The 25903-nt window shown below is 33.1% G+C and overlaps 1 protein-coding gene across 1 annotated transcript; it reads left to right on the top strand.

The window, feature by feature from the left end:
- Positions 1 to 778: 778 nt before the first annotated feature.
- On the top strand, positions 779 to 15372 carry LOC140445995 (uncharacterized). The gene is made up of 4 exons (XM_072538475.1): positions 779 to 931; positions 2945 to 3240; positions 14590 to 14978; positions 15161 to 15372. Exons 1-4 carry the CDS (start codon positions 914 to 916, stop codon positions 15277 to 15279), a joined length of 822 nt encoding a protein of 273 aa, XP_072394576.1. The 5' UTR covers positions 779 to 913; the 3' UTR covers positions 15280 to 15372.
- Positions 15373 to 25903: the final 10531 nt, after the last annotated feature.

The following is a 25903-nucleotide window of genomic DNA, read 5'->3' as shown; positions in this document are numbered from 1 at the left end:
AAAAATTTCATTTTCTTCATTCTCAATTGTGGTTATGCTAATAATTTGTTTTAGTATCTGTTTGCAATGATTTAACAGTAAATTCAAATCTCAGTTTTGCCATTTTGATAATTAAAAATTATTATACCTTTTTCTGTTAGCAAAAATGTTGTTTTGTAAGGTTTTTTATCAGCAAACTTTAATATAAACTCAACTGCGTTTCTCTGTAAAAAAGTAAACTTTATTATTTTCTGTACAATATTAATTATTAACAAATACATTACCTGTAAAAAAGAAACAACATTTAAAGCTTATATTCTAATTTTACAAATTACAGGCAAAAGTAATAATGGCCAGACAATTGACAATTGTAGATTAATGAATTGTCACTGTCAAAACACCTCACAAGTATGTCTAACATAAAAACAAAAAGAAGAACTTAATGTTTTGACAGTGGCGTAACAAAATGAGAATATAAATAGAAATATTATTAAAGGAAAACAAAACAATAGTTTTTCTTTACATATATATATATAAACATATATATATATATATATATATATATATATATATATATATATATATATATATATATATATATATATATATTCTTAAGTGGTACCTAATTTATTCATATAGATTTTGTTTATCACTATTTTTAGTTTTATCGAGAGAAAACTTTCCTACAAAGTAACCGCTAAAACTTATCATGAAATGTATTTGTCTTGCCAAAAATACACCTACAACTTCATCGATACCGGTAAATCGATAAGTTTCTTAAAACTAATATCTCTGATCGTAAAATGATAGGGTGGACAATATCAAAAACATTGATTTCAAAGATGCCCACTCATGACCTTAATCGATAACCAGGACTTGATCTATATAAGGCTAAAATATTTCATTTTGCCCAGTACTAGAGTACATTTCCATTATGAATATTAAACTGTTGGTAAGTGACATTTGTTGGTACATATTGGTTACAGTATTCTTTGATATTTTCATGTATACGAATATATTTTTATTTTATTTTGCACTTTAAAAATTGTGTAACTTGAATTTGTATTACATTGGTAACACAATTTAACCACAAACTATAATTTTTTTGTTTTATTATAGACAATTATATCGTTGTATCTATCTGTGTCAGAGTTATTTTTGTGCCACTCTTTCATTAAATTCCTTTAATGGTTTTCTTGCCCTCTATTTCTCCATCGTCAAGTCTCCTTATTTTCAAATTTGTTTTTTAGGATAATACCAAGAAATATGTAGATGAGCTCACAGTCTAACCAATTATTACCTTGAAGTCAATACATTCACGTATATCTTTCTTTCTTGTCATGAAATAGTCTATTTAAGACTGATTTTGTCTACGTTTGTGTGATAAGTTTACTTTCGTTCTTTAAAAAAAAATAAGTTAACAATCGTCAAATGTAAAGCAGTTGCCAATTCCAAAATATCATCTCCAACATCATTTCTAGTTACAAAGTCTAGTGTATTATATGTTCTTTCAGCCTGGTCTAAATATTCTTATATACTCCTAAATTCTGCTTTGTATGCATTTATTTTTTTTCTGCGTTTTTTGTTAACTTTTTATGCAATCTCTCTCTTAATGTCCTGGTCAAAATAATGTTTTTGCTGTTACTTGTTCTGTTGCTTCTCTTTATCTCCTATTTGCTTTCATCTTTACTTTTCTTAACGGACATTGACGACCACGGTCTAAAGGTTTTTCTGTCCTTAGCAACGCGAAATAATTCTTCTATATACATGTGTGTAATGCCCCAAATATTTGGCAGCCATCACTTTTTTTCCACTCATTCCCTTTTTCCCTCCTACTTTACCTTGAATGATCGCCTTCAATATAGATACTTTATATTTCATTTCGCAGTATGTGTACAATATATATGATCTTACATGCTTTTATTTTTCTTAACTAGTTTTTATCTAGACCCATCCTTCTCAGCACTTACTTGTTGGTGACCCTGGTTGTCCATGAAATTGTTAGAATTCCCTGGTATATCCAAAGTTTAAAGGTTTTGATCTTCTTAGCTATTTGCGCTTTTAAGGCCTATGTTTCTACACCGTACAGCACAACAAATATTTAAAATTCAACAAACCTCAGTCTCAGCGCAGATTTAAATTTATTCTTCTGTTTCTGCTTCTTTTTTTCTTCTTCTTTTAATGTAGACATGACTCTGTCTGTTTTTCAATTTGCCATTAATAGTTTGTCGTTCCAGCTTTTTGGTGGTCTTCCTACTCATCGTCTTTCTATTGGAAAACCGTCTCTTGCTATCTTTAATACCCTATTTGTTGTCATTCCGTTTATATTATTGTTCCATTCTACTCTTTTATTTCTTGCTCTGTGCTTGATGGAGGAGAACTCTACAACATCTATGTTGTATATCTAAACTTCTAGCTCTACCCATAGTGTTTTGCCATCAATTTTTCTAAGTGTTTTTACCTCTGCTGTTTCTAACATCCTTTTTGTCCTATCTGTGTTAGATCGTGTTTCTGTCGCGTATGTCATTATTGGTCTGATGACTATTTTATAAATTCTGTCTTTCATTCCTTTTCGATATTTATATTTCTCCATATTGTTTCATTCAGGCAACCTGCGGCTCTCTTCGCAGCTATTTTGAGCTTTCCGTAGCTAAATAATGTGATGCCTAGGTATTTACACACATCTTGTTCGCCGCATTGTTCCCTGACAATGTTTCTTATTCTGTCTCCTTTTGTTTTTACTGATATGACTCTTAGTATCTTTATTTAAGTTGTAAGTAGTATGCTTTCGGATTTATTGGTGTCTTACCGTGATTATATTGAATAGGTAATTATGGGTCTGGTACTGGTTTTAAAAATTTTAATTTTGCTGTCCGCTTACATATACAATTACTCAGAAGATTATTGTGTCAATAACAAAATTCTATTGCTTTACTGATATTACAGCATAACTTTTCTATTTCAGACACTCCTCCTAGTTACCGTAGGTTCTGCCTATGGAGGCCTTCTCTTCGGAAAAGGCAGTATCATAAGCACAGTCGGCAACGCCCTCGGCATTGACAATCTTGTAAGCGTTAATGCTGATGCTGAAGCTAACCTTCTAGGTAACAAAGTTGGTCTTGATGGAGCTATAGGTGTCGGTTCAGAAGGTGTAGGTGCTCACCTTTCAGGAGATGCTGACGTTTTAGGACAAAAACTAAATGTTCATGGTGATCTTCTTGATGGACACGCTATCGACCAACACCAACACGAAGTTTACAGGTAAAATTTAGAGAGTAGAATCCATTTTTGTAATTATGCGAAAATTTGGGGAAAGAAATCTTAAATATCGCAAAGAGTTGTTATAGAATTTGTTTTTTATTCTGCGAATCTAATCTAATTCGGTAATTTAATTTAGAAAATTTTCAATGATTGACAAATGTTTTACTTTTTTACCTTAATAGGTCTGTGTATAGTTTTAATAAGTATAAATATCATAGTTTGTCTTATGAGACCTTAAAGAAAATTATCTAAGAATCGTGAGTCGTCTTTCGTAGTTTTTGCACCATTATAACATGCACATTCTTCTGCAGAAATGTCATTTTTTGCAACTACTTATGTTTATTTTATTGATTGTTATTATTATCCCAGCTACTTTCACTAGTTTTCTTTAAAACTCATTGTTTAAAAGTTTGCCAGTCATTTTTTCAAAACTTTTTATATTATTTATGTGCATCATTTCTTTTTTGTCAAATACATGTAATTAGGGTAAAATATTTTAATCTTTTTTCCTCTGTTTTTAAGTACTAAAAACTTTTCAAATACTTTAAAATAAATCCGGTATAGATACAGCTTATAATAAAAATTCTAGAATGAACTGTGTAAAACCAAGCAAAGAAACAAACCTAAAACTAAACCATCAGCTGGCTCTTCTTATTTATCTGGTCGATTTTATTATTTCTTTTTCTATCTTCTTCTTCTTCAAGTGCCCTCTCCGCTACGGAGTTTGGCAATCATCATTGCTATTCGTATCTCTGAAGCTGTTGCTCTAAATAATTGGTTAGATGTACACTGGAACCAGTCTCTTAAATTGCGCAGCCAAGATATACTTCGTCTCCCCACGCTTCGTTTGCCCTGAATCTTTCCTTGGATAATTAACTGGAGCAATAGGTACTTTTTTTCTCTCATCACATGACCAAGATATTCCAACTTTCTTCTCTTGATGGTGATCAACAGCTCCCGTTCTTTGTTAGTTCTTCGAAGAACTACACTATTTGTTATTTTGTCTGTCCAAGGTATTTTCAAAATTCTTCTGTATATCTACATTTCGAAGGCCTCTAGTTTATTGGTATTGCTCTTGTTTAAAGTCCAAGTCTCTACTTCGTACAGCAGTATCAAGAAGATGTAGCATCTAACCAATCTCATTTTCAGGTTTAAGTTATTGTCATGACTTCCCAGAATGTCCTTCATATTAACAAAAGCAGTTCGAGCCTTTCCAATTCTAGTTTTTATTTCTTCCGTGATGTCATTGTTGTTATTAACGCTTGTTCCCAAATATTTATATTTGTGCACCCGTTCGATTTCGTTATTGTGAATGTACAGGTTTGCATTCAATCTTTGTTTTTTTGAAATAATCATAAATTTCGTCTTCTTGACGTTGATTGTTAACCCTTTCTCTTCACTAGCTGTGACTACCTTGTTTAAAATGGCTTGCAGTTCTTCTGCTGTCTCCGCCATTAAAACCGTATCATCTGCGCATCTAATATTATTATTTGGTTGGACGTTAACTTTTATACCAATCTCTTCTTCCTCAAATGCTTTCTTCATAATTTCTTCCGAATAGAGATTAAATAGCATTGGTGACAGCACACATCCTTGTCTAACTCCTTTTTTAATTAGAATTTCATTTGTTGTGCTATTTTCGATGCGTGCGACTGCTTTCTGATTATAATACAGAGTAGATATTATTCTTATATCGCGAGTGTCTAACTGTTTAGCTTCCAAGATCTCTAAAAGTTGGTCATGCTTGACGTTATCAGACGCCTTGTTGTAATCAATGAAACAAGCAAATACATCTTAGTTCACATCCAAACACCTCTGTATCAGAATGTTAAAGACAAATAATGCTTCGCGAGTTCCATATCCCTCCCGGAATCCAAACTGAGTTTCTCCGATATCTTCTTCCAATTTTCTGTAAATTCTATTGTGAATTATTTTGAGGAATATTTTTAAGGTATGGCTCATCAGACTGATCCTGCGATGATCACTGCTTAGCATGTGCCTTCTTGGGAAAAGGGACAAAGATTGATCTTAGCCATTCTTCAGGAATTATACTGTTTTCATAAATCTTGTTAAATAAGTCTACTGACAAATGGATTCGATCTTCGTCTATCAACTTTAGTATATCCGCTGGTAGCTCGTCTGGTTCTCGAGCTTTGCTATTCTTTGATGACTTCACCGCTTGCATTACTTCTTCTTTGCTTATTTCTAGACCTGTCTCCTCTGGAAAATTATCACAAGAAGGCTGCCTTGGATCGTCAAACAGTTCTTCTATGTATGTCTGCCAATGTTTTAGTTTCTCCTCTGTTACCATTATCATGTTCCTTTGTTGGTCTATAAGTACTGTCTGCTTCCTGTTTCTATTGTTGATCATTTCTTTAACTTTCTTGTGAATCATATTTGGCTTCCAAGTTTTCAATCTCCTTACATTTGTCTAGTAATCATTGTTTTTTAGCGTCGCGGATTTTTCTTTTGATCTCTGTGTTAATTTGCATATACTGTTTTTTATTTTTGCCTTTCGATAGTCTTCAAGAATTCGTCAATAACAAAATTTCGTCACTTATCCATTCTTTCTGTTTGTTTGGTTTTTCTCTCTTCAGAATAGTTTTAGCGGGCTCCAGCACCTTCTTTTTAATAATGGCCCAGTGTTTATTAATGTTTAGTTGTGGTATCTTTTCTGTCTTTTCAAGTTTTTCAAGATTTGCCTGAATGCTTGTTTCTACCTGATGTTTAATTGTTTCATCATTTAAACGATTGATATCTATTACTTGTTTGGGCTTAGGTGTTTGTACTCTTTTAAGTTTTATTTGGAATTGTGCCACTACTGGATTGTGTCTGACCCTATATCTGCTCCTGGATACGTTTTCACAGATTCGATTGTGTTTTTATATCTGTTGTTTATGGTTATATAATCTATCTGATTTCGTATAGTACGGTTATTAGTGTCTTCAGGAGATTTCCATGTGTATACTCGTCTTCTTGGTAGTTGATAAAATGTGTTTTTAATTATAAAATTATTTTCCTGACAAAATTGCAACAGCCGATTGCCTCTTTCATTTCTTTGGCCGAGACCATATTTTCCAACCCATTTGCCACGTTCTCCTTTCCCAATCTTTTTCTATATATGTTAATTTTTTGAGAGTATTATCGACTCCCTTGTTTCCTTATTTCTTTTCTGGTGTTTTTTCATTTCATAGAATATTTCAAGTTATTTTATCTTTTGTAGCCCCAACCGTAGTGTCTAATGTTTTTCTTAACCTTTTCTATGTCAGATAATTAATAAGATATGCAAAATCATTTGTAGCTTCAATTAGTTAGAGTGGATAGTGAGTTGTGATCCTTTCATGTTTAAAAACGTGCCTGAGTTTTCTTTGGTTTTTCTTTATATGTAGTCTTTCTATTATTCGTAAAACACTTAATTATCGCTGTGTGAGTATGTTTAGAATTAGCAAAGCCTCTCTCGTGTCGGGCACTTCTAACCCCTCTCTAATTATAATAAACTCTAAAATAATCTGAAACTATTGATCTGACATTACTGATAAACAATTCAGAATAAGGGTCAATAATAGACATCGCCAATGTCCGTATATATTCTGATATTCGGCAACTTTTACCAATGATACCGCCTTAGTAGCTTTGAATGGTGATCCAACAATCGCCTTAAACATTCTAAACAGTAACACAGAAAATCTTGAGACATGGTTCCATAAATGCAGAATAAAAATCAATGGAAACGAGACAGTCCAAGTAAAGTTTACTCTCTTCAAATGCCATATCCAAAATTTATTTTCAGAATAATGAAATTTCGCAATCTATAAGTGTAAAATATTTAGGTATAATCAAAAAAAGAAAATATATATTTCCAAACATTGACTAGTCGAACAAAGATCCAGAGTAGTTTTTTCTATTCATGTCATACATTTTTCTGTTTACAACACTTGTTTAATAAGTATAAGATTCTAAAATCAAGTATTGAGCATCCCTATATTATAAATTTATTAAATCTTGGCCAGCTACCCTTCGGTTTTTCATTTGTTTGAGAGCGTCTTGTGGTTCTTCTACTAAAGTTATCAGGTCTAAGGACTCTCACTGAAATTTGAGTCTATTGTAGTATTTAAACTTGGTTCATCTTCGAATTTTTTTACGGTGTCTACTTCTATTATGTGTATGCGTGCAGAATCTCTTTCTTGTTTGTAATTTTCGCATTAGTTAGTTTATAAGCTACATCTTTTCTCCCATGTAAGGTAACTGTACCTTTTACCGACCACTTAAGGTTTTCCTTAAAAGCAGATTCAATAATTAGAAGAATACGTTTTTATTTTTCTTTGCATAATTTTTAAAGATAAGTTTTAATCTAGTCGATTCAGCTAGTAATATAAAAAAAATAATATGATCACAGTTAAATTTTTTTTAAATGTTTGTTTTAATAATTATGTACAATTTTATTAAAATGCTCCCTATACCGACCGGCTTGAAAAAAACTCACTTATCACCAACCAATTTTTTTGCTATTACCGACCACAAGCACCTAATTGCCGGACATTTCAGTCCTATCAGCCACCTTCTTGGAACATTATATTAACTTATTTATCTAAAAATAATCATATCTAATGGCTAAATTGAAAAAACAAACGCAGATGAAGCTTTTAATATTTAAAAAAATATAAATTCATAACACAACAAATAAAAAGTTACATAATATATTGGCCACGTATAATAGATTTAACTTTGGTATGAAATCATATCTAGGTGATACTCCTCCATAGATCCCTACCGGAAGGGCGTCGAACGCCTAAATACCGGGTATATACAGGGTGAGTCATGAGGAACTTTACATACTTGTACCATATGTAGAGTCCCTCAGGGAGCATATCATGTGGCCACTAAAAAATGTCAACTCCTCTTCTTTATTAATTAACAGGGTGATTTGTGTAATTGACCATTTATTTCATTTTACTGTAGTGTTTATACGGCTCATTTGATTTTTTTAATTTTTGCATGATACAGTACACTACTATCAAGCATTCGACTGGTATTAGCTAAACCAAAAAATTCCAGGACTGGCTTTGGAAAAATTAATTTAGGGATTCGTATTAAATATTACACCCTGTATATTTTTTTTTTAAAATGCAATAAGTGATTTTCAAACTACTTAATTAAGATGAGTTCCTACAACATAATCTAATACGTAGAAAATTAACATCTTTACTGTCACTTTGTATTATCTCTACGATAGAATCAATTGTTTTTCAATTTTAAATTTTTACTCATAGATCGTATTGGGGCATTATTTTCGATAAATAATAAATTAAATTGATTAAAAAGTCAAACCTCTTGTATGTGTTAGTTTTTGTTGATTGTAAATGATTAAAATTTTATGTCAAATAATAATACATTGCATCAACTGTACTAAATAAAAATAAATCTAAAAAAGTTTAAAATGAAGGTTGGCGTTGACCGTTTGACGTTTCTTGATATTTTATACCCATTGTCATTATTGTCATTATCAATTGTTATTTATGTGTACAAGAATACATATTTCTTCTGTCATATCTACGTTAAGTACATTGTGTTAGTTTTGGTAGAGCTTTTGTTACTTTCGTTCAAAATGCCACATCAGTTTTCGACCACAGAATATGCAGACATAATATTTGTTTATGGATTCTGTAATGGGAATCGTAGGGCTGCTAGTAGAGAATATCGCAGGAGATTTCCTAATCGTCGAACTCCCAGTCATCCAGCATTTGGGTCAGTTTTTAATTATTTGTGAGAAAATGGCATTTTTCCTAGTGGAACAACAGAGCGACATGTAGATGAAGCGCAGGAAGATGACATTATGGACGCCGTTACTATGAACCCTACAATAAGCACTAGACAAGTAAGTCGAGAACTCAATGTTACTCAATCAAAAGTAAGTAGAGTCTTACAAAAAAATAATCTATACCCATATCACATTCAAATGGTTCAGCGACTACATGCTGGAGATGAGATCGATAGGTTGGAATTTTGTAGATGGATTAACAATAATCGACCAACGCTATACAGGACACTATTTATAGATGAAGCCCAATTTACCAGAGACGGGATAAATATTTCACGAAATTCACATGTGTGGGCAGAAGAAAATCCCCATGCTATTCGAGAACGTCGTTCTCAGTTAAGGTTTTCGGTTAACGTGTGGATTGGTGTCATAAATAACCAATTAGTAGGTCCTCACTTTTTTGATGGTCCTTTAACAGGGCAGGTCTATTTGAACTACAAAATATTTTGCCGAATTTGCTTGCCAACGCGAACGTTGCTATCCGAGGGATGTATTTTCAGCATGATGGGGCACCCCCACACTTTTTACTGGCAGTGAGACAACATCTCAATAATGTTTATGGCAACAGGTGGATAGGACGTGCAGGTAATATTTCGTGGCCTTCAAGATCCCCTGATTTCAATCCCGTTGATTACCATATTTGGGGACGATTGAAGCAACTAGTTTACGCAGTGAATATTAATAACCGACAACAATTAATTGATAGAATTATACATTGTTGTAATACTATTAGAAACGATCCCCAGAGTATCCGTAATTCAATACATCAATTAACAATTGGGCAACAACAATGTGTACAGGCTGCAGGGTTCGATTTCAAAAATCTATTTTGAATTATTTTTATTTTGTTACCATTATTGTATCTTTTCCAGTTCTAATTTATGGGTTTATCATAACTATGTACATATTTTTAGTTTTTTTTTTAAATTGTTCTTCGTTATTGTTAGTAGTTACTGTTTTTTGTTGTGCAGTGACTCAGTTTATCATTTCAATTAAAATGTTTGAAATTTATAACATTTGTTTAAATTAATTACCTTATAATTTGATACTTCATTATGGTTGTTTTATTTTTGGTAAGATTTGATCGTTCACTAAAAATTTAATAAAAGTGCGACAACATTGTCGCATATGTCGTTTTCATTGGCTATTTATGTAGTTTGAAAATCACTTATTGCATTTTAAAAAAAAATATATATACAGGGTGTAATATTTAATACGAATCCCTAAATTAATTTTTCCAAAGCCTGTCCTGGAATTTTTTAGTTTAGCTAATACCAGTCGAATGCTTGATAGTAGTGTACTGTATCATGCAAAAATTAAAAAAATCAAATGAACCTTATAAACACTACAGTAAAATGAAATAAATGGTCAATTACACAAATCACCCTGTTAATTAATAAAGAAGAGGAGTTGACATTTTTTAGTGGCAACATGATATGCTCCCTGAGGGACTCTACATATGGTAGAAGTATGTAAAGTTCCTCATGACTCACCCTGTATATATATGAAATCATTAAATTTTTTTATTATTATATTTTTTCCATCCATCTCCGGAATTGCATTGCTGCTCCTTGTATTCACGGTTTTGAGAGGATTAATTTTTTTAAATATTTCATTTTCTGAATATGATAAAATAGCCTCTTTCTCAGGCCATTTCCAATGTGAACCACTTCATATCATAGTGTTCACTTCTAGTCCCGCACCGTCAAAGCCAAGACTTACTCCAGGAAAGTAATCTCCTTCATAAATAAACAGCATATTCTTCCTCTGCAAAATCCTCCGTTTTAGTTTTTTGCTATTATTCTTAATACGACAATTATGGATCCTGTTTTTCCAGGAAAGTTTAAGAGGCCTAAAAATAGCAACATCTAGTGGTTGCAATAGATGTGTGGAGTTAGGTAGAAGAGCAATTAGTATAATACCTTTGCTTTTGCAGAACTCAGTTAGATGAAGCGTTAAATGTGAATAATGGCCATCTAGAAAAAGCACAACAGGTAAAGGAACGATTTTTTCAGCAATCCATTTTTTATAGAATACATTCGTAATAAATTAATAAAAATATTCTCCAGTCATTCACCCGAAGTCTGAATGGCCAATACCCCAGCCCAGAGTCATTTTCAAATGAATACTGGCTGGTACTCTTTTATAGGGAAAAAGAACAATAGGTTTCACAACTTGTCCTTCTGCCGAAACTGTCAAAAGTACCTTAGTCATTAGTGATTTTGGTATAAAAATTTTTCGAACATTTTCTTACGATTACACATTTTTTTTTTGGTGAAAAAAAAAAAGCTGATTCGTCGCAATTAAAAATTCTTTTTGGATCTGATAGAACTTCCTTTAAATTATTTGTTTTTAAATAGTCTGAAACTCTATGAAACCAACCTCCTACACTTTTTCTGTTATATTTGCCCAAAGTTTGGTCAGATTGTGACATACTCGATGAGAGAGTTGGCGAAAAAATTTTCGTACCAATGACGACCTGGAATTCCGTCTTTAAATTTATTTGCTAATTCTAAACGGCGAACTAGTTCTCTGCAACACACCCCAACACATAGGGTGCTTTTTCGAATTTTGAATTCTCTGGATGCTTTTACAAACGACATTCCATCTCGAATTGAATCCAATGCTTGCTGAAGAATTTCATTGGTATAGTTTAATCTTTTTTCAGACATAGCTCAAGTTTTTTCTTTCAAGTTTTTCTTGAATCTGGAAAGAAAACGTTCATAATAATCTCGGTCGGTAAAAGGTCACAATATATATTTTTTGTACTCTATCACCGACCGTGAAAAAAATATTATTTTAGGAGACTACTTTTGAATATTTTAAAATTCATATATTTCATTCACTTTTAAAACAATTAAGTACCATGAATATGACTATCGTTTCCCATTCAACAACAGACTTTTGGAAATATGGCACTTAATATATTATTCTGTTTGAAGTAATTCTTCCAATAAAATACAATTTTATTCAACTTTCATATTACTTCTTTTAATTGAAAATTACAATCTAGTCGGTCGGTAAATGCTCAAGTGAATCGTTGGTTTATTACCTTTAAGAAAAAAAATATATTATGAATAATTGTATGCTGAATTATTTTTAAAATTTCACAATTTTCAATGACTACATTCCCTTCATTTCCGACCGCCCGGTCGGTAAAGGAATGATTTTGAGTTTTAAAGCATCTTTTACCGACCGTTCTTTAATTGTAAATAAATTTTAATTGGAGAAAATAATTATCCAATGAACACATTAAATCTTTAAAATAACGTGGTTCTGTGCTATTTCTTGTTATAAAAATTCAATACTAAAGTTTATTCATTTAGCAAATTCCCATCTGTAAACATAAGCACGTGTTGATATTCGCCCTCTCATTCGTCAAGAGGTTATTAAATATGTATGTATCTCTCAGTTAATGAATATTTTATTTTAGCACATTTTCTTTCAATGGAACATTAAATTCTGCTCACAGTGATTAACTTTCAAGAAATTCTTACACTAATAGTTTCAAAAGTAAATATTTTTAAAAATCATATAATATACCTACCCTACAGGGTAGAAAAGCCATATCCATGATGAACGGAATTCTGTGGGACCAAACAATATCTAAAGCGAACAAACAACTCATATACAACACCATACTTAAAAGTGTAATCACATATGGCAGCGAAGTTTGGCAAATGAAACAAAGAACAAAGAAACTGTTACTAGCAACAGAAATGGACTTCTGGAGAAGAGCAGCAGGAAAATCAAGAAGAGATCGGATACCAAATGAGAGAATACGTGAAATGATGGGAGTCAAGCATACAATAGTTGATGACACAAAAACAAAACAGTTAATATGGTACGGCCATGTACAGAGAATGCCAGATGACACGACTCCAAAACAGATTTTGACGTGGATACCACAAGGGAGAAGGAAAAGAGGAAGGCCGAGAAAAAGCTGGAGAGAGGGAATTGAAAAAGAACTAGAGGAAAGAGAAATCCCTCCAGGCCTATGGCTGAATAGAGAAGAATGGCGGTTAGGAGTCGGAAGGCGTCGGAGAACGCTGTAAATAGTAGTAGTAGTATATAATATACCTCCGTACGACCCTGTTTGGCTTTTACGTGAGTTTGTTGACAGATGGGAATTTGTAAAACGAATTAGGTATAACCTTGATATATTAACAAATGCTTAATTATGCCAACACACATGCACAATGATTCTTATAACCTGCCTTATGGAGTCTTGCAACACCACTGCGAAATCCGTTAAAATTTGTCAAATTCGACATTAGTCAGCGGCTGGATTATATTTGTAATGTTGCCATATCTATGTTTTATAAAAAGAAACTGTTAAAAGTTTCAATAGTTATATGGACTTTTCATAATGCGTCTAATACTGAAAAAATTCACTGCGGTCGGTAATAGATGATGGTCGGTAAATAGTACAGTTACCTTATATCATTTTCAATATTTATTGTTACCTTATTCCACGATTCTTGATTTGCTTTAATTACGATAGTTTTGGCTTTGTTTGTTTTTCTACATATTTTAGTCTTGTTTCTTGTGTGTTGTTTTTATTTAATTGCAGTTTCTATTTCTGAATTCCAGATTCTCAAGATATTTTTTTCCTATCAATTTGTTGTTTTTTTTTGCTTCAATTGCTTTTTTTTATTACATTTTTTTATGTCTGACCAATCTAAATTTATATTATTTTCAGTTATATGGTTTTGAAGATGTTGTTGCAGTCCCTGTTAATATAAATCCTTTATACCTTAAAAAATATACCTTAAATAACTCTTTGTTGGGTTCGTCATATTTTTTGTTCGCTTTTTCCCTTTTTCTTTAATGTAGTTCTCTTTGTAAAATCTCTTGGTTTGCACTAGTGAGCTTAGTTTTTTTTATTTACAATGACTTAGTCTATTGAAGATTTCAGGCCTCTTGCACACCATTTAGACCATTTAACTAGCCTTCGTCTTTTTTCATGAGTTTCGGCTGACAAATCTTGTAAATTTTAAATAAATAAAAAATATTTCCCAGTGCAGGTTACCAATCTTCAGCTATAATTTCGGTGTTGGGGTATTATTATATCTTAAGGTATTCGGACATACCTTAGCACTCTGTAGGAATGTACCTTTAGTCGAAGTGTTCCAAATATTTAAAGGCGCTCCTAGCCTTTACTCTTCCAATCTAAGAATTAATCTGTAGGAAATGTATGATCTGACCAAAATATTCTACGAAAATATTAAAAGTATTTTTTATTGTAGTTTTTCGTAAAATTTGAAATAAATTGTAACACATCTTGATCAACAAATTATTTAATTATTGTAAAATTTAATAAAAGAGAATTTAAAATAATTTTCATTTCTCTAAAGGTAGAAAATAACAGCTGAATTTGTTACTTGACGGTTATTTATCGCGCCATTGCACAGTATTAAAGCTATGTAGTTATCAAATTATCCTAGTCAAATGTTTTGAATGCTATTAAATGTATATTAAAAGAAGTCTTCATTCATAGTTTTTTACTAATCATTTTTTTATTGTTACAGAGACAGCAGAGGCCGTCAATACACCCTACAACGTCAGTACGTCGGTTCCAACTCCGTCTTGGTCAGAAAATACTTAGACAATGGACAAATTTATGTCGAAGGCAAAAACGACGACAACGAGATCCAACACAGGCAAGAACAACCAAATAGCGGTAACTACTGGGATGACAGAACAGGACAAATTGTTTTCTACGATCCCTCCAAAATCACACAAAGCAACAACAACAACGTCAATGTTATCTACGAGAGAGACAGTAACGGAAATCTCGTAATTAGAAACCCTGGTAGTTTAAGTAATAATATTGTTTACGAAAGAGACAGCAATGGTAATCTTGTGATCAGACAACTTTCTAACGGAAATCCCGGCAATATTCTCATAAGCCATGATGGTAAGGGTAATTTAAATTAATTTTTTATATGTTATATTACTTTTTTGACCAACATCTTTAACACTTAAATACCTTGAAAATATAATACGTACAGAATTTTTGTCTAAAGTACTTATTTTATCCAGTTATTACTAGAAATCTCTTAATTTATCAAATGTAATATACAACTGACGTTTTAACAGGAGACCTACAGGACTACCAAGATTGGCAGCTGAGACAACAGCAACAACAGCAACTATTGAATCAACTACAACAGCAGCAGCAACAGCAGCAGTGGACCATCCAACGTGTTGCAAAATAATAAAAAAATCTAGTCAAGTTTTTGTAATCTAAATATGATCATTTTTTCTTTGTCTAAATAAATTTTGTCTAAATAAATTATTTTTAAAATTGAGTACTTCATTTTTTTAATTACGTTATTGGTTGTAGAGACTGAAATGTTCACAAAAGTGAAACGTAACAAAATATTTTGAAAAATTTTAATCCGACGACATACAATGTCACAGCTATGATGTGAAAACCACAACTTATTTATTATTAAAGTATCATCATTTTATTTGCCTTCATCCTTATGTGGGGTCGATTTTCCTTATTACATTGCTCCTCGAATTTCCATCTTGCGCCACACTATTTACGAATTCTTTAATTTTTCTCTTCTTCTCCTCCTATTTTTTCGTATTGTATGATTAAAGTATCGACTTTGGACATTTCAGAACCATCTTAACCTATGCTCTTTTATTTTGGCATCAACGAGTGTCACCCCTAGACTTCCTCTTACATACTTATTCTTATTTTTACCTTTTTTTTTACTACACATATCTATCTTTTTTCTTTAAAGCTGTAAGGTTCCAGTAAGAGCCTAAGAAGGTATCCATTGAACTCTGGCAGGCAGCGGTAGGAGAAACCGTTTTTAGACATCTAACGTCACATAGAAAGATACCGTGATATATTTCGGCCGAGTAGAAATATAGATCAAAAGACTCCAGGGTAGTGCTGGATTGACTGTATTCCGGCTAAAACCTTAAACATCGTTCCAGAGTAGTGGTCTGACCACTCAATAAACAACAGATCCATATATTAACCGTCACCTTAAAAAAAGAATAACTATATTATATTAAGGAAAAACTTACAAATAACCATACCTATCGTATGAAGGACGAAAATATTTTCGTGAGGCCATAAACTAATTTTGGTATTAGCCGGTTCTTGGCTCTCGAGAAAAAACAAACAAGGTTTTAGATCCCTGGTTTTTCCTCCTCTGTCGTCTTGCTTGTTTTTCTTCATCATCTTAGAGATCAGACAGTGTACTCCATTCCATTCATTTTCTGCTTTTATCATTATATTTAAGTACCATGTTTCTTTCCTTCAGCCTGAAACCCATTCTCATCTTGAAGTCTCCCCTCTCATCTGCCTATCTCTGGCAGTTAAAAATGTGGGCGCGAGCGTCCGGCACCCCACAAATACTACAGGCCGCTGAGGCAGATTTCCCTTACCTATTTTTGAACGTGCAAAAACTACCATGTCCGGTCAGAAACTGCGTCAGTTAGTAGTCTAGTTTCCTGAACTTACATTTCCACCACCTCCTCAGATGGGGAATAAGCCTCTTCATTCACCTTGCCTTTTGGCTATCATTCGCTTATTCTCTCTACCACTCCTTTATCGTTCTTTCTTTTATTTCCTCATCTATATTCCACACATCTTCCTTGCGTACAACCTCGCTCGCTTTTTGCACAGCAAGACGATCGGTATCACCACAACAATGACATACAGAGCCTCATTTGAGGCCGTCTTCCTGTAGGCGCTAAATACCCTAAGAAGCATTTATCTTTGCGAAGTCTTCATCAGCTTGGCATATTTTGCAGTGTTCAGTGCACTACACCATACGGGAGCAACATAGATCACCAGCGACTGGAAAACTTCATTTAGCACGCTTCTTCTGGTGCTACATGGGCCCCAATATTACCAACGCCTCCAGACTTAATTTCGCCTTGTCCACCGTCTTTTGGATGTGTACTCTGAACCTCAGTCCTTCCGGCAGCCAGACTCCGAGATACTTAACCGCTTTAACCGGTGCAACCTTAACCTCTCCAAATGTGTGTTTATAGACCTTGCACGTTCCATGTACCGACATTCACTGTGTATCTAAGTTGTAACTTTTGTAGACCAGTAGCGCTAAATTTCTACACGATGCCTGGTCATTAAGAGTCGCGTCGCCAGTAGGTGATTTTTTACTTCTCGACCCTGAATCAAAGTAGCGCCGGTCGTCACTCAAGACTGCGTGACAACATCCGAGGCTGACTCTTAGATGACATCACAATAGGGATGTTCACTAATTTTTAAATATTGTTAAATTCAATAGGTTATAACATATATAAAAACATAGCAAACATAAAATTGTTTAAAAATATATATTTCTTAAGATAAATCAATTCATTCATTTTGGCTTTACAACCCTGTGTGGGTCCTAGCCTCCCCAAGAATTTTTCTCCAGTCGTCCCTCCGGATAAATCAATTCTTAATTTCAATTCTGATGGAGGCTAGAAAAACGACTCCTCGCAGCGAGGCTACGGTGTGTGACGTCAGCAGTCGTATGGACAACTTGTTTTGTATACGTATTTATGAAGTGTGACCAGTTCTTTAAGTATTTAATCACCGATAATGAGGCCAAATAAGTGGTGTTTTGTTCCTGGGTATCTAAATACATCTAAAATCAATTCTGAGAAGATTTTTATTACAGTTCCAAACAATTTAACACCATAATCACTTAAAATTGTCAAACCACAGGTTTTTATATCTGTACCTAGGAGGAATACAACACTATGTCCATTTTTTCAATTTTGACACTTTTACAGACTAATAATTAACTTTTATAACTTTATTTAAAGGAATAGAGCACTAGGTCCTAAACCATTTGCTGGTAAAGAAAGTGACCTTTAAAATAACACGAAGCCCATTTTTACTCAGAGGGATAAAACACCATGTGGACTTAATGTTTTGTCCCTCTAAGCATGTGAATAACCGCCGCGCATATCTCTATGATGAGAGGTAGACTGTTAGTGATCTAATAATACTTTTGCCATTTATGGTGTGTTTACAGTGGTTTGTTACTAATAATAAGAACAATGAACCATAATTCTCGTAGGAGAAAGATTCTTGAAGTACCTACTAAAAAGTTCTGCGAATTCTTCTACTGCATTTACAGGTAAGCTACCTTTTTGTTCATTATTTTTAAATTATTAAAAAGCATAACCTCAAAAGGGTAATGTAGTGATTTGATACCAACCTTAGACTAGCAATATTATTAAATCTTTTACAACCAATATTATACGCCTTGTTTAATTTTAGAATCAAATAATACACCAAGCAATGATGTTTTAAATGAAGGGCATATTATTAGAGATGCCTTGAGTTTTGATAACGAAGATCAGTCTGATATAGACAAAAGTCCTGATAAACTATTCGTAGTGGAAATGAAATAAGATCTGCATTACTAAAATGGGCAGATACCGTCACTCCTGACAGTAACATAGAAGAAATCATACTATGGTCTTACAAATGTTATGGCCAGAATAAAAATGTTAGCATTAATACTTGTTTAAAATGTAAAAATTATCATCCAGAAGTTTCTAATAAAGAGTAATACCCACATGGAGGCGAACACTGTCCATGCGCTGATAGAGCGAAAGAGAAAAAACTTAACATTTCTATTTACACACCCTGGGACTGGCAGCAGTTAGTCAGACAAACCTCAATGAAATATACCGTACATAATATGGAACTAGAAGATTTTAAAAATTTAAGGTCTTTGTATGATGTCAAAACATCTTAAAATCCGCCTTTGATTAATAGAAAAGAGACATTAACAAACAACAAGTTCTTCTGTCAAACTGTGTTTAACTGCAAGTTAAATAAAACAGCATTGGAACTCTGTTTTTAAAAAGTAATTTTCATGACGAAAACCAGGAGATTGACCTCGTTAGGTTTCGAAAGCGACACCTTACATTGCCAAAAGATTTGCAACTGGTATCACAAAGTCCAATACTTATATCACAACAAAAGTATAACGATCTATTGGCATTACTGCCATATGTTCCTACATTTTGCCATGATTTTTATCAAAACTTAAAGCATACCTACTAGTAATACTAATAGTGACTATCCAGAAGGAGACTTACTTGAGGATGACTGAGTGGTTTGTACCTAAAATGCCATTTTGGTTAAATACATAGATGTATTATTTGTATTTGTAAAGGTAAATTGTATGGTTAAATAAATTTTATCAGTAAAAGTCAAATAGGATTGTAGTTTTTATTGAATACCCCATACTAATTCTTACAGTACAATAACTTCATTAGATGGGTACAACACCATGTCCGTTAAAAGGGTTAAAAAACACAGGAACACATTTGTTTTTAATTATAACAAATGTATTATATAAATAACAATAAACAGAAGGTTCTATTAAAATATTGTTTCGATATCTCAATAAATAGCTGCAGCAATAATACTTTCTGGTGAAAAAAAATTTTAAACTGCTCTCCTGTAAAGTTTTAAAAATGAACATAGTGTTGATTCCTTCCGAGGTACAGATATTGGCATTTATTTTTTTCTAACTTGCATAATAACTGCCTTTTCTAGTTTTTCCCTCTCTTTGTAGCAAACACCACTTATTTGGCTTCATTATCACTGTATAAATACTTAAAGAACTGGTTACACTTCGTAAATACGTATACACAATAAGTTGTCGATACGACTGCTGACGTCACACACCGTAGCCTCGCTGCGAGGAGCCGTTTTTCTAGCCTCCATCAAAATTAAAATTAAGAATTGATTTATCTTAAAAAATATATATTTTTTAACAATTTCATCTTTACTATATTTTTATATATTTTATAATCTATTGAACTTAATTGAATTTAACTATATTTAAAAATTAGTGAACATCCCTATTACCTTTCTTATTAATAACGCAGTTAATTCCCCTGCGCTTCTGGATCGCAGTATTATAACCGCTCCACTGTTACAGCTCCGCTTGTGTTAGTCCAACGATAGGTCGAGTCAGGATCATTTCCTATGCATTTTAACTAGGTAATGGTGTTCGCTACTCTCCGCTTTCTGTCATAGTCACTGAAAGACAACAGCGACTGGCCGTTAACAAATTTTGAACACTTGAGTGAAAATTTTTACAAAATAAAAACAATAAATACCTTTATAGTTTATTCGTCTTCCGGGTTTGGACCGTGTCATTTGTGAGTGACCCAAAAGTGGGTTCATCTCGACGTTTCGCTACAATTGTATGTAGCTTCTTCAGGAGAACAAAAAAGAGAAAAATAGAAAAACAAAAGACAGGAAGATGGGTAGTTAGCAACGGTAACTCAGTTACTCAACGCAACCAGAGGCGAATACTAACTACCAAGATGGGCATATGGTCACAGTAAGTCAACTACTTAACGCAGACAAAGGTGAAAACCAAATGCCAGGACAGGGATTCACGTCCAACAGCTCAGAACACTAACGCGTCGAGAGGCGGGGAGTGAATCCGACGATTACTCCGCTACCGCTATACCGACTATAAATAGAGCGGTAGCGGAGTAATCGTCGGATTCACTCCCCGCCTCTCGACGCGTTAGTGTTCTGAGCTGTTGGACGTGAATCCCTGTCCTGGCATTTGGTTTTCACCTCTGGCTGCGTTAAGTAGTTGAGTTACTGTGACCATATGCCCATCTTGGTAGTTAGTATTCGCCTCTGGTTGCGTTGAGTAACTGAGTTACCGTTGCTAACTACCCATCTTTCTGTCTTTTGTTTTTCTTTTTTTCTCTTTTTTGTTCTCCTGAAGAAGCTACATACAATTGTAGCGAAACGTCGAGATGAACCCACTTTTGGGTCACTCACAAATGACACGGTCCAAACCCGGAAGACGAATAAACTATAATTCTGACTCTGGCCGTGGAAGCCTACGATTTCAATAAATACCTTCCATTTATACCTACTTTAGGGACAAAAGAGGATTTCGTAAACGATTGAGGTCCATAAAATTTTACAACTCAGTGTTATGTATTGTCGAGTTTTTGGACATGAAATTGTTATTAACAATTAAATTGTTTTAATGCTTATAACTAATAAACTAGTGAAGATATACATTTTTTCAATTTACTTTTTTGTTTCTTTTAAAAAAACAAACTAAACAAACTTTAAAAAATTAAAATTTGTCATTTAAAAGAAGGGATATTACAAATTTATTAATAAAAAATAACAAATGATCGACTATATCAAACATTTTTGTTTATAACTTTGCCTTTGCTCAACGAAAATAGATTTAAAGCACTCATTTTAAAGCTACGAGGACAGACTTTGAAACGAATTTAAAAAATTAAATTTTATCAATTTTTGACCGAGTTATACAGTGTGGATAGAAAGTCTTACCCCCCCAAAGATGAAAAACGCTCGGACCCGTCAATTTTTATTTTAATAGAGGTATTTTATAACATAAAAAAATTGTCACCTCTTTCATCCCCTTCACTTGACAGCTCCCCCTCAGATTTTTTAAATGGCAATGGGGGTCGTGCGATAGTTCGTTGGAAAGGGTTTGAAAAGAAGAATTCTAAAATCTATCACACTTTACTTTAACTTTAAGGATCTGTTTGTTAATAACGATTTATTGTTTGGAGATACACTTTGCGATACAACAATACAAAAGTAGGTACACTTTAATAACATGTTTTGCTTTAATATGTGACATTCGGTATAACAAAATTTATTTAATTTTTATTCTTGAACGTTTATACCGAATTATTTTTTTGCAGAATAAATACTTTTGTGTCGTTAAAACATATCATGGTTAGAACAATTTTTTAAATAATCTAGTTGGCGTGTATAGTTTTTGACAACTGTCATAAAAACCAAGCAATTAGCACTGTTGATTGTAAAGAATATTGACAAGAACTTGAGATTTGGTGAGCTTTAGTGGTAAACTGTAAATTTTTAGTATTAAAAATTCAAAACAATCAAAATGCCACCACCTTATAGATTAGTAGACAAATGTGAAGCAATTTTAATATTTAGCGAAGCAGGCCGTAACTACCATGAAGCTGTGAGAATATTTAATGAACGTTTTCCGAATCGTCCAATTGATCTACATTACGATAGACTACTTGTCACCAAATTTTGTGAAACTGGTTCTGTCGAAAACAAGAAACGGGATCTTAGAAAAAAGATTTCTGAGGAAAAGCAAGTAGATATTTTGTCTCAATTTGTAGTAAATCCATCCAGTTCAACTAGAAATGTTGCTCGCGAATGCGAAGTAAGTCACAGGACTGTCTTAAACATTTTAAAAAAGCAAAAATTTCATCCCTATAAGATAAAAATGGTGCACGAATTGATAGAGGATGATCCAGATCGACGACTGCAATATTGTGAAACTGTGGATAATAATATTTCACAAGATCCAAGTTATTTAAAACATATTTGTTTTTCCGATGAAGCTACATTCTATTTAAATGGTCATGTACATCGACAAAATGTAAGATATTGGTCTGACGAAAACCCTCGATTGTTTTGAAAGTGTCATACTTAATGTCCCACTAAATTAAGTGTTTGGGCAGGTATACTAGGGGATCACATTATAGGCCCTTTTTTTATCGAAGGCAATTTAACGGGGGAAAGCTATCTTAATCTATTTGAAACACAAATAATTCCTGCAATTCATGATGTGCTTAGAAACAATCCAGGCGAATTCACCCAAGATATTATTTTCCAGCAAGATGGAGCTCCGCCTCATTACGATGCTGGCGTTCGAAATTTTTTAAATAATTTGTATCCGCGAAGATGGATTGGACGTCGTGGATTCATTGAATGGGCACCAAGATCACCAGATCTTACTCCTCTAGATTTTTACCTATGGTGTTACCTTAAATCCAAACTGTATGCCAGTTAATGACAGTTAATGAACTCCGTCAAAGAATAATCGAATAATGTGATAGGATTGATATGCAGACCCTACAAAAGGTTAGGGAGGCAACGAAACAAAGAATCTACTTCTGCCAGGAAGTAAATGGAGAACATTTCGAGCATCTCCTGCAGTAATTTAAGTTTTCTTTAGGGTAATTTGCCAGTTCCTTTAATTTTAAAGATGTAATTGATTACATTATTTTTTGTATATTTTATGTTAAATAAAACCATTATGCCATACAAAATTTCAAACTTATACATTTTTGAATTCTTCTTTTCAAACCCTTTCCAACAAACTATCGCACGACCCCCATTGCTATTTAAAAAATCTGAGGGGGTAGCTATCAAGTGAAGGGGATGAAAGGGGTGACAATTTTTTTTATGTTATAGAATACCTCTATTAAAATAAAAATTGACGGGTCCGAGCGTTTTTCATCTTTGTCTTAAATAACGGAGTTCACTAGGGGGGGGGGGTAAGACTTAATATCCACACTGTATGAGTTTAAATTGTACAATATAGTTATAAAAAACAATCGAATTTTTTTATAACGATTTTTCTTGCGGTATGAGATCAAAAAATTTAGTATACCCGTCTTACAAAAGGCTATTTGATGACTTCATCTTCACAACTAACTGTAATACGACATTCCGAATCAGACATATACTTATCGAATGTCCTTTTTATGATAAATCACGCGAACAGCTCGGTATTAGTCTTATGTTCAAAGACGTCCTAAACAGCACAGACTAAATTAACAAGGTGATTAAATTCGTCGACAAAAATCAACTGCTTGAGAAAATATAGAAGTTAAATGTTTTTTATGTTAAATGTTAACTGTATTATTTGTAATTTATATTATATTAACATATAAATTTTAAACTGTAATTTGTGCAAATGACCATAGATATCACATGCACAAACTACTTCTTGTCAACAATAACAAAAAAAACAGAAACATTAACATTAAAGAAACAACAGAAAAAAAGTAAAATTAAGAGGCTAACTTTGTCAAAGCTTGTGGATGACAAATGTCAACAACAAAGAAATAAAGCAATTGCACCAGCATTCACAGTAGCTTCAACAAAGTTATTAACAGTGCCTGGAACGAAATAAAGGCGGTAGTACTTAACGTTGGTAAAAGATTTGTGCGTTAGGTATATTAAAAAAGAAGCAAATGCCAAAAAAGACTGGATGACAACAGATATTATAAACCATATATAACAAAAACGAAAATACAAAAATATAAATAAAGAAAAATACAATTAAATGAAGAAACTAATATAAATGCAGATCAAAGAAGCTAAAGAACGCGGAATGACAGATGGAAATTAATATGAAACACGACACACATAACCTACATAAGAAACTGAAAGAAACTATGGGTAATACACGGAAGAGAATACCTACCACAAGTAATAAGGAACTCAAATGGAGATTACCAATTATCAGAACAAGAAAAACAACAAACTTAAGAGCAATGCTTTGAGATCGTATTTACAGATAATAATGAAGAAATAACTGAAACATTATCAACTAATGAAAATATACAAATTCTAATATCAAGTGACACAGGTAATTAAAAACTCAAAAAATGTTAAAGCGCCAGGTCCTGGTGAAATTTCAGTCTTCTTCTTCAAGTGCCATCTCCGCGGCGGAGGTCGGCAATCATCATAGCTATTCGGACTTTTGAGACCGCTGCTCTGAAAAGTTCATTTGATGTACATCCGTACCACTCTCTCAGGTTGCGCAGCCATGACATTCTACGCCTCCCTATGCTTCTCTTTCCTTGGATCTTTCCCTGCATGATCAGTTGGAGCAAGGTGTATTTCTCTCCACGTGTAATATGTCCGAGATATTCCAATTTGTTTTTTTTGTGTTTTTATGTTTTTATGTTTTTATTTCAGTAGAAACATTAAAAAGCCTGAATGACGAAAATATAGAATGTCTAACTAAATTATTTAATAAAATATACCAAGACGATCAAATTTCTGATGAATGGTTAAAATGCATCTTTTTATCCTTACCCAAGAAAAATAATCCTAAATCTTGCGATGAATACCAATAAATTAGCGATCCCAAGAATATTAATTCAATAACAAATCTATATTACAATCAAACAGCGGTCGTGCAAGTAAAAGATAGTCAGACAAACCAATTAAAAATTCAAAAAAGAGTCACACAAGGATGTGTTCGGTCGCCACAATTATTTAATGTATACTCCCAACTATTATTTTAAACGCCACTGTAAGAAAGAACTGAAGGTGTAAGGATTCGAGGGAGCATCATTAAAAACATTAAGATTTGCAGACGATACCGCAATCATGGCAGAAAATATAGACGATTTACAATTTATTGTAGAAATCATTAACAAAGAAAGCAAAAAGATGGGGCTAAAAATGAATACAGATAAAACCAAATAAAGATCTCGAAATTCTCTGTTAATAAGATACAACTGACATTTCAATAGCCCTTTATTTATTTCATTGCTACACTGTCTTTTTATCTCCACCTGTCTTAGCTTTTCTATATTATATCGATTTTTCCTCTTTAAATTTATTTTTCTCATTTCTTTATCTTTTTGCAGTGTTCAGAAATCCATTTCAGCTCCTCTCACACTTCTTATATTTCTTATAAATTTCCTGTGGTCTCTTGTCACCAATACGTGATCAATCTGGTTTACCGTCCATCCGTCAGAAGACATCCAGGTTCCCAGGTTATACATAGCTTCTGTCCCCACTTTTGCATTGCAATCACCGATAACTATTTTTGTATCATGTTTTGGTAGATGCTCATATTGATCCGTCAGTTGCTCGTAGAATAGATCTTTTGTTTCATCATAGCGCTATGCCCCTAACTTTCGTTATTTTATTTCCCATTTGTTTAATTTCTTGTAAAGCCATAACACAACACCTATTTTGTATTTATTCATCTTATTGGTTAGCTCTTTAAACGCTTCCTCATAAAAGGACCCTCTAAT

This window comes from Diabrotica undecimpunctata, chromosome 7 (assembly GCF_040954645.1).
Source record: "Diabrotica undecimpunctata isolate CICGRU chromosome 7, icDiaUnde3, whole genome shotgun sequence".
NCBI classification, from domain to species: Eukaryota; Metazoa; Arthropoda; class Insecta; order Coleoptera; family Chrysomelidae; genus Diabrotica; species Diabrotica undecimpunctata.
Note: the sequence above shows the minus strand (reverse complement) of the source record. Positions and strands in the feature narration are given on the sequence as shown.

What these genes read in the sequence shown, in the direction of transcription:
- LOC140445995 (XM_072538475.1), top strand. An exon ending in CACCAACACGAAGTTTACAG is followed by an intron (nt 3,241 to 14,589) that starts GTAAAATTTAGA and finishes TTATTGTTACAG; the next exon opens with AGACAGCAGAGGCCGTCAAT. An exon ending in TATTCTCATAAGCCATGATG is followed by an intron (nt 14,979 to 15,160) that starts GTAAGGGTAATT and finishes ACGTTTTAACAG; the next exon opens with GAGACCTACAGGACTACCAA.